At 40.0% G+C, this 9917-nt stretch overlaps 1 protein-coding gene across 1 annotated transcript in view; it reads right to left on the bottom strand.

Moving 5' to 3' along the window:
• Nucleotides 1–2135: 2135 nt before the first annotated feature.
• GALNT16 (polypeptide N-acetylgalactosaminyltransferase 16) overlaps nt 2136–9917 on the bottom strand; it is a 191031-nt gene continuing 183249 nt past the window's right edge. The window contains exon 15 of the mRNA XM_087951516.1: nt 2136–3428. Coding sequence (XP_087807642.1) covers nt 3291–3428 — 138 coding nt within the window. The 3' untranslated portion in view covers nt 2136–3290. The remainder of the gene's footprint in view (nt 3429–9917) is intronic.

Genomic DNA, 9917 nt, shown 5'->3' with positions numbered 1-9917 from the left:
CTTTAGAGAGCAACAGTGGTGAATAGCTTGATGAAACCACGATTTCCAGGCTATTTAAGACAAGTTGTTTCTGGTTTTACTAAGATAAGTTTAAACAAACCTTGAGCATCTTTTTGGTATTTTCTCTCCAAACATTCAGGAGGAATTCATGGTCCTGTATTTCAGTGTCACACTTTCTGGGGACTGCAATAAAAGAGGGCTTGAGACCCATATGGGGGTGTGTGTGTCATAGACTTAAAATGCGCTTCTCTGGCTGAAAAGAAGTTAGGATGAATTAATCTTACGCTTCTTCCTAACATCAGCTTATGCTCTTAAGAGTAGAGTAGCATTACTTTGAATTTTTTTAAAAAAATCTGGATATCATTGCTTGCCTAACTGTCATCTTCCTGGGATTTCTTTTTGATACTGGTAATGCTATTAATTGAAAGGTTTAATAGTGTTTTTTCCATTTTCTCCAAATTGGTTCCACTCCCTCCCCCCACTGAAAAGTATTCTGGGAATACACGTCAAGGTTACCGCACAATAGAAAATCCCTAGAAGCATCTTGGATGGATGGGATTCCCAGGCTGGGCTTGTTATTGAAACCCAGGCATCTTAAAGTCTTGATATCTAGTTTAGAAACAGATGTAACATCTGGAGTGCTTCAGATTAGTATTTTCTTATGCAAATTGCTCACTTTTAAGTAACAAGGTGGCTAGTCTAGTTAAGGTGGCAATGAGTGAACCTTTGGGAGGCTTGAAAGAACAAGGCAGGGATACATTGTCATGGAGAAAATCTATGTGGTCCCTAAAAGTCCAAAATGACACACAATTCACCAAATATTACAGGGGATCAGATGATATGTCTTCCAGTTGTAGCCTCCTTGCTTCTTTCTACTGTCATTGCCACATTTTTTTTCTTATTATCAAAACGTTGTCCAGAAGGAATGATTCACAATTTTCCCCCCATTGTTGGTGATAGGAACAACCTGTCTTTCTGCACTCCCAAAATGCCCTTACACTGCAATTCTGTACTCTTTTCTTGGGTATTAAATTCCCTTGAATTTATTATTCTGGGTAGATATATACAAGATGCCATTTGTAATAAATAATATGAACATTCAAATCTTTGCAACTGTCAAACCCTTTCTTACATTAAAGGAAAGTTATCAGTTCTTGCTATATATATAATACAGAAGTTATACAAAGTGTGTGATCTTACAATTTTGAGAGTCTCCATAAACTTTATTTACTAACTTGAAAAACCTCCTACACTCTTCGTATTTTCTCCCAGAAATGAGTTGAAGATATGCTTACAGGTCACTACTACAGCATCCACCAACATGAGAGTCCAATGTAACCCATTAGAAATAATTAGGTACTGAGGGGAGGATTTTCCTAAAGTTTAGTGATATTGATCCTTCACATTTGCAGCTATCTGCCCTAAAGATATTGTTAGAATAATCCTGGTATTACCTTTGTCTGTATGGGAATGGTTTCTTATACTGGAGATGATTGACAAGCAGAGAGTATTCCTGTTGTACAAATGACCAATTCATTAGTTAGACTCATAATGACCATTTAAGTGTAACTTACGTCTTCTGTTACTTTCATATTTCAAACCAGAGTGGAAGAGAGCATAGTATTTTGACAATTAACTAAAATGAAAGGCCCATCAAATATGTTGTCTCAAATTCAGATTTGATAACTTATGGCATATGGCTTCCTCAATTGGTAAACAGGTTGACATTTTGCTGATGTTCAACCAATGTAGTCAATGCTCAGATCCATTGACACCTAGATGATGTTTAGTTCAATCTTCCATGCATTTATTTAGAAGTAACTTCCACTTTATTCAGCTGACTTTGTAAGAAGAGAGGTGTGTGAGTCTATGTTAGCCAAAAACCGGAAGAGATCTGGCGGCGCCTTTTCCAACTAACCAATTTCATTAAAAGGTACAAGTATTTGTGATCATCTCATTTCATCAGATCATTATGATAGAGTGAGATGCAGCGACTGAAAGCTTATGCCTTTTAACATAATTAATTAGTTGGCAAAGATGCTACCAGACTCCTTCTGATCTATTCAGTTGAGATTCCCAAGCAAATGTTCATTAAAAAATTTCTTTCTCAAATGAATTCAGAGCAAGCACTGCCATTTTGCCATCAGTAAAGGTGCTGGAGGTCACACTCTTTGCACTTTACTGGGTGATATGGAATTATTGTGAGAATCTTTCCCAACAGTCCAGGTTCATGTTTTTCAGTGAGCACATAACACACATAAGGAAAAATAGCTTTGCTTTGGGCTTGGCTCCAAAAGATTCCCCAGACAGAACTAGGCTGAGAAATAGCTGATAGGCCCTTAGGAAGAAATCCAATTTTGATTAACCTAAAAGGACTGAGTGGAAAAATCCAAGCACAAGTTGACCCTTTGGCCATCAGCCCAAGCTGTGTTTGCAAAAATACAGAATTGTTATCACAAGCTGCCTTTTCCCCACAATTGTATGCCAAGCACATATTGATGAAAGCAGAAGGAAATAATATGTGTTCTCTCCAGAGGGTAGAAAAAGGGACCCTTTGTTCATGTACTTTTTAACAATGTTTCTGTGCTTCAGGTTTAAAGTATAAGAAATATACCAGATATCTTCCTTGATGAAGACCGGTTTAGCTTTCTTCTTGAAGTTTTATCAATCCTACTTGCCAGAGAAACCAGGGAACCCTTTCTCTGCAAGGGATAATATCAATCTGCTCCAGTAATCGAACACATTTAGAAAAAAAAGGCATTACTTCTTCCTCAATTTTCCTCAATGTTGCACTTTCCCATAACCTAGTCTGTCCCCTTTTCTTACCAACCTTTCCATAAATCAAACGGTATGACACACATGCAAAATGAGAGGTGACATGTCTGAAAGCATCAGGAGTTTACATTGAGCCTATTAGTCACAGACAGCAACTCCATGGGATCATAGACCACAGGTTTCTCTGGAGACAAAGGAAGGGAAGGGGACTGCTATCAATCAGGCTTAAAACACATATTGGTTACTGAGACAGATTCTTCCGCACCCAGTGTTCCCACTGTTACTCAAAGTGGGACAAGATGGGTCATTTCGACTGATGTTGCCGTACAGCTTCGACTTCTTCTTTAACATAAATCCAAAAAACAGTGACATTTCATCTGAAATGGTTATTGGCTGAGGATCATAGTCAAAACATTTAGGTTTAAAGAAAACCAGAATTCATACCCCTCCCTAGCCCCTTCTGTTCCCAGAGTCTCATGCAAAAGGTATCAGAACCAAAAGATGCTGGGCAACCATCATGTCGCTTGGATCAGCTCCCACTGTTGACCCAGAATATCCGACTGACAGATGTTGGTCACTAATCTGCTGGACTCATTTTCTAAGCAAAGGCCACTGACAAAATGTTGGATGAAGCTACCTTTCATCTTCCATTTCTGCAAGAGGGAAAGAAGAAAAGAAAAACAAGAGCATATGAAACGTGTCCTCCTCTTCTTTCCTTTCTTTCCCGTTTTTTCTCTTTGTCTCCAAATACCTATTTACAGCAATAATTTAGCAAAATTTTTCAATTTCTTCATTAACACAGATTACCATTTTATAGTTTGATTAGGTCTTTTTCTAATCTCAGGGCTTTGGCTAATCTTCATAAGCTAAGCCAGTCAGAAAATTGGTTAATGTTTGGATGTCAGACTACCAGGAAACTCCAATTGGGAATTTGAATTTTTTTTAAAAAAAAACCCACTTATATTTAAGACCACAAAGACAAACCCACTCCCATATCATGAGCAGAAGCAATATATATATATTGAACCACTGACATTAGATTGCTTTTGCTCTTTGTTTCTTCTTCTGTTCTTCTGTTTTTCGTGAGCTGTCACACTGTTACATATACCTTAGTATCAGTTATCCAACTCAGAGGTGGTATTCAGCAGGTTCTGACCAGTTCTGGAGAACCGGTAGCGGAAATTTTGAGTAATTCAGAATACCACCTCTGACTGGCCCTGCCTCCATCTCTTCTCTGCCTCCCGAGTCCCAGCTGATCGGCTGGATCTTCTTTTGTTGCCCTGCACAGGATAACAGAGCTGGAAAGCAGGTTAGTGGGGTGGGGAGGGGGGAAGAGAGAGAGAATGGGGATTTTACAGTATCCTTCCCCCAGGAGTGGGGAGGGAATGGGGATTTTACAGTATCTTTCCCTGCCGCACCCACCAAGCCACACCACGCCTACCAAGCCATGCCCACAGAATCTGTAGTAATTTTTTTTGAATCCCACCACTGATCCAACTGTATTGTTTATAATACAACTGTAATATAATTGTATTGCAGCTAGGGCAGATCCTTTGGAGTATAAAGGCACATATGGGAACATAGAAGGAGGGAAAACATCTGTAGATTCCCTTGGAAATTTCAATAATGAGGTAACATGTCCTCCTTTTAATAATTGGATATCTATACAAGAACGCACTTTCCTCACCAATCTTGATAACTATGCAGGGGTGGGATTCTACAGGTTCGCACCTATTTGCTAGAACTGGTTGTTAACAGCATAAGCAGTTTGGAGAACCGGTTGTTAGAAGAAATTACTGGCCTAATCCTGTAATGAAGGCAGGAAGGAAACATTCTGGTGTTGCTTACAGAAACTGCCTCTCCGTTAACCCTTACATTCTTGGCAGGACTAGACTTCCTGTCTCTGGAACCTCTCTGGAGTTTCTTTCCCCTCCTTTGCTCGTACTTTGCTTGTGTGGGGTGACCATTCAAAGTTACAATGGCACTGAAAAAAGTGATATGACCGTTTTTCACACTTACAACTGTTGCAGCATCCCCACAGCCACGAGAGGCCAGGCGAGGAGATGCGTGCCTCGATGTGAGTGATATTGAGTTGGCCACACCCAGCCAATAACATGACCACCAAGCCACATCCACCCAGTCACATGACCAAGCCACGCCCACCACCTAAGCCACGCCCACAGAACAGTTGTTAAAAATTTTGAATTCCACCCCTGTAACTATGGCTGAGTCTCCAGAAAGTTATCAGATAGTGGCAGAGCTCCAAGTATATGTTGCGCTAGAGAAACCCGATTGCCTGAATCTTTTCAGTCAGGATTGTTGCCAGGGTAGAGTAGGGAATTGTTTGGATTTCTCTGGTAGATAACATGTATTATTTTAAGCACCAACACCCAGGATTCCTTCTGGATCATTTTCAAGGTGGAGCACTGATCTTAGTTGTTCTATTTCTTCCTGAGTGGGCAATAGCAATAGGGGAGAAAAGGAGGTCACTTGTGGGGTGCCTCAAGGTGCCACCATATTCTTTTACACTGATGTAAAGCCATGCGGAAGACATTCATTGAATCACAATTATGCCTAATTATAAATCAGTTCCCAGTATGATACAGATATACTGGGAGTCCCGGCCTGGAGCTTGGAAGCTGCTAAACTCTGAAATCAAATTCCTGTAAGATTAAAGCGCTGTTGCCCAGAAACCATCTGGCATTGTACTATTCTGGATTGGGAAGCCCATCTTAAAGTACCAAAACTGCCTTAGAGGTCCTCCTACAGGTACTACTAGTGTGGAAGATCTTTGACCAGAGGTGGTATTCAGCAGGTTCTGACCAGTTCTGGAGAAACAGTAGCGGAAATTTTGAGTAGTTCAGAGAACTGGCAAATACCAGCTCTGACTGGATATTTTACAGTATCCTTCCCCTGCCACACCCACCAAGCCACACCCACAGAACTGGTAGCAAAAAAAATTTGAATCCCACCACTGTCTTTGACTAATTTTCACTGGTATACCAGTTGCATCTCTTCCTGAAGCATGATGCCCTGGGAGCTATTACCACATAACCTCTTACCTATATTACCACAATGTGTTGAATACGATTCTATATTTCAAATAAGATTTACATCTGATCCAATTGGCCTCTTGGAAACTTCACACAGAAACCACCATCCAGTTCATTCATCCCAAATGGGTAGGCGAGACTGTTCCCTATGTAAGACTGAAGATGTGTGTGTGGGGGAGAGTAATATGCTTTTTTTAAAATGCTCTTTTATTATGGAATAGGTTACCTCCAGCGGTTTGAAGGGATGTTCTGAGAATTTTTTAATGTGTGAAGAACTCTGCTTTTTTCTGGCATATTTGAGGTCCCATTCTATCCCACATTTCTGAGTTTTTTTGGTGACCTCTCACTCAAATAATAAGCATCTTTGACATGCTTCATTTGGGGGGGGGGATTAGGTGTTGCTGTCTGCTGTTGGTGCCTGCTGCAGTTCTACTTAAGTTTCTCAAAATGAATGCTAACCTAGCTTTAGCCAATTAGCATACAAAAAAGTATAGTAACTGACATTAACACAGTAGACTGTTTCTATGGTTGTGATTCAACTCACTTGTATAAATCAGTCTATGAGTAATCACTATCTGAAGTCTGCAGCTATTTTATTGATCTGAGAAAAGGCAACAGAAAAGAGAAGAAGTGCACAGGTAATTTCTGTGTAACCACCGGAGATTACTTAACTGTTTCATCTGCCCTGTGACTTTACCTAAATCGTATGTTATGTGAAATTGTATGTTATGTGAAATGGAGACCTGAAACAGACACCCAACCCCTTCTGCCCTAGACAGCTGGCTTCATATTTCACTCGTCCTACGTGTTTGGAAGTCGGCTAATATAGCATAATGAAACTTTACAATAAACAGCAATCACAGTATTAGATTGGGGAGGACGAAATTCCAAAGTGCAACTTGTGTGGCATCTTGTCACTAAAGAAGATGAGAGTGTTCTGTAGCTGAATGGTTAAACATCCACTTCTCTGCAGGGCCTCCTTCCTCTATCATCTTCTTTAGCAAGACAAAAGATGCTTTATGACAACATGCTCTCAAATCCCACAGGTATAACATTGATTCTTGTCTCATCTGCTTGGCTGACAAAGGCAACGAGAGACAAATGGGGAGCTTCTATTGAATGGGTGGGATTCATAGGCTGATAGAGCGCATGCAAGGAGCAAATAGCGCTGTTCAATTGATCTAAACCTTTTTTTTTTTTACATTAATGCTAGCGCACAGTAAGTATTCCTCTAAAGTCAGGTTTGTCAAACTCGATTTCATTGAGGGCCGCATCAGGATTATGTTTGACCTGGGGTGTGTGGATGGGCATGGCCAGGGTAGGTGTGGCCAGGGTGGGCGTGGCCAGCTTGACATCACTCATGTCAGGGGGCACCTGTGGTGGCCAGGGTAAGGCTGTGGGGGATCCTCCTGCCAGTGAAAATGGCAGCCCTCTGCCAGTGAAAATGGAGGCTGCACACAGCCCTCCCAAACTCTGTTTTCATTGGCAGAGGCACCATAGGCTGGTTCTTTGCTATTTCCAGGGCAGCCCCATGGGCCAGATCTAAGCACCGCAGTCCTAAGTCAATCTTCTCAGGCTAGCATCTAAGCTGTTTTAGACTATCAAGGTCTCTGACTCTGGCTGCAAATATGCAGATATTAAATTTTATAAATATCTAATTCAAGGGCCCTTATCAGCTTTTGTCATTAATCCTTTTTTTGAGGAATAAAAGAGCTGTACCTGCTTATTCACTTCTCCATGACATTGTTTTAGTAGCAGCAATTAGCACCAGTCCACCGTCATATTACAGAATCTTTCAATGGCCAAAACAGCACTTGTTCTGCACCCTTTGAAATAAAACACACACCCCAAAATGCTTCAGACTCAGGTGCTACTGCTCTTGCATCTTGAGAGAAGCCTCTACTTGAGCCTGACAAAAAACGTTGTGGCTTCTTTAAGGAATCCACTCATTAAAGTTGAAGTTACATTGCGTGCTCTATGGACATAAAAGCAGGATATTAACCAAATATATGAACCAGGAATAAATAGCAACGACAGCAGAAAAGAATGATGTGATCTCAGCTGCTGTAGATGGGGTAGAGTGTGTGCAGACCTTTCCAAAATTTGGAAATAACACAATTTATATGTATAATTTTATATATACAGGTAATCCTAGACTAACAACCACAATTGAGACCAACATTTATGTTGTTAAGTGAGACATTTGTTGTGGGTTTTGCCCCATTTACGACCTTTCTTGCCCCAGTTAAGTGATTCACTGAAGTTGTTAAGCTAGTGACCTAGTTGTTAAGTGAATCTGGCTTTCCCATTGACTATGCTTGTCAGAAGGTCGCAAAAGGGGATCACATGAACCCAGGACACTGCAACTGTCATAAATATGAACCAGTTGCCAAGTGGTTGAATTTTGATCACATGACCTCAGGGACACTACAAGGGTTGTGTGAAACACAGATATAAGCCACTTTTTTCAATGCTGTTGTAACTTTGAACAGTCACTAAACGAACTGTTGCAAATTGAGGACTGCCTTAGATTATTTATTATAAATACCATTATAAATATATGTACAATTTATATGTATACATTATACCCCTCATCTATTTTCTTGCAGCTATAATTGTGAATTAAATTTACTCTAATAGCTTTCATGTATACAGTATATTTTATATTATAGTATGTAAGAAAAATGCACATTGCCAGCTTTGTGTAAACTACCCAGAGTCTGTTGGGCTATATAGCCATACACTATCTCCCCAGTCTTAAACCAAAGTGGTCCCTTGCCAGTTCTACACTACACTCCAATTACTACAGCATCACTCAAGAGCAAAATGAATAGCAATGGCAACACCAAAAGCAATAGCACTTAGACTTATATACTGCTTCATAGTGCTTTACAGCCCTCTCTAAGCAGTTTACAGAGTCAGCATATTGCCTCCAATAATCTGAGTCCCCATTTTACCATCCTCGGAAGAATGGAAGACTGAGTCAACCTTGAGCCAGTCAGGATCAAATTCCTGGTAGTGAGGCAGTGAATTTTTAGCCTGCAATACTGAATTCTAACCACTGCACCACCATGGCTCTGAATTCAGAATACAGTATTTCTAAATAAAGGTCAGTATAAAGATCGCAATATGTATATGTTAATTTTCCCAGAGGTGGGCAATCTAAAATTTTGAAATGTAAATAATTATAATCAATAATCTAAATAATTCCACAGCAAACGGAACAGAGATTGTCCAGGTGAGATTTAACATACAAATTCAGGCCAGCTACGCCAGGGGGAAAAAGACTTCTTGGAGAAGCACTCTCAACATTAGAAAAGAGTTTTGTTTTCAGCAGAGAGATGATATAAACAAACCTTGTAAATGGATTAAGAAGACAAACTTTTCTACATTGTCTGCAATATTTTTGTATCGGCACAGGAACATTCTCTTAATAGTTAATTAGAGGTCGTTCCTTTCCTTTAGGAAAATTGGAGACCAGAGATTCTGTTTGTTGGTTTAAGAAAGATTGCTTGGAGACCATAGAGTTATCAGGTAGTCCTTGATTTACAGCCACAATTGGACCAGAACATTTCAACCGAGTTGTGCCTGAGTTTACAACTATTTGTGCTATTGTCATTAAACAAATCACCATGGTCATTGAGGGAATCCCCCTTTAATTTTGCTTGTTGGACGCTAGCTGGGAAGGTCACAAATGGTAATCACATGGCAGCAAGATACTACAACCATCATAAATACATGCTGGTTGTCAAGTACCTAAATTTTGATCCCATGACCATGGAAACACTGCAACAGTAGTAAGTGCGAGGATCAATTGTAAGTTGCTTTTTTTCAGTAGCTTCAAACAGTTGCTAAATGAATGGTTATAATTTGAGAATTGCCTGTAATTTGAATTCTAATTCAATTAAGACTAGAGCTACTTTGATCACTGAATATAAGACAACTCCTCAAAGTCTCTCTGCAGGTCTCTCTTTCCATCGTTTTTTGTTTTGTTTTGTTTTGTTTTATCTTTCTGAAGTGGTTGGGACTCAGAACTCAGCATTCAGATGCTCCTAGTCTCTCTTGTAAACTGGCCCTCTAAGCTAATGT

The sequence above is a fragment of the Notechis scutatus genome, chromosome 1 (genome assembly GCF_049901735.1).
Source record: "Notechis scutatus isolate UNSWTSFEM ecotype Mainland chromosome 1, rNotScu1.2, whole genome shotgun sequence".
NCBI lineage: Eukaryota > Metazoa > Chordata > Lepidosauria > Squamata > Elapidae > Notechis > Notechis scutatus.
This window is presented reverse-complemented; position numbering and strand designations above follow the sequence as displayed.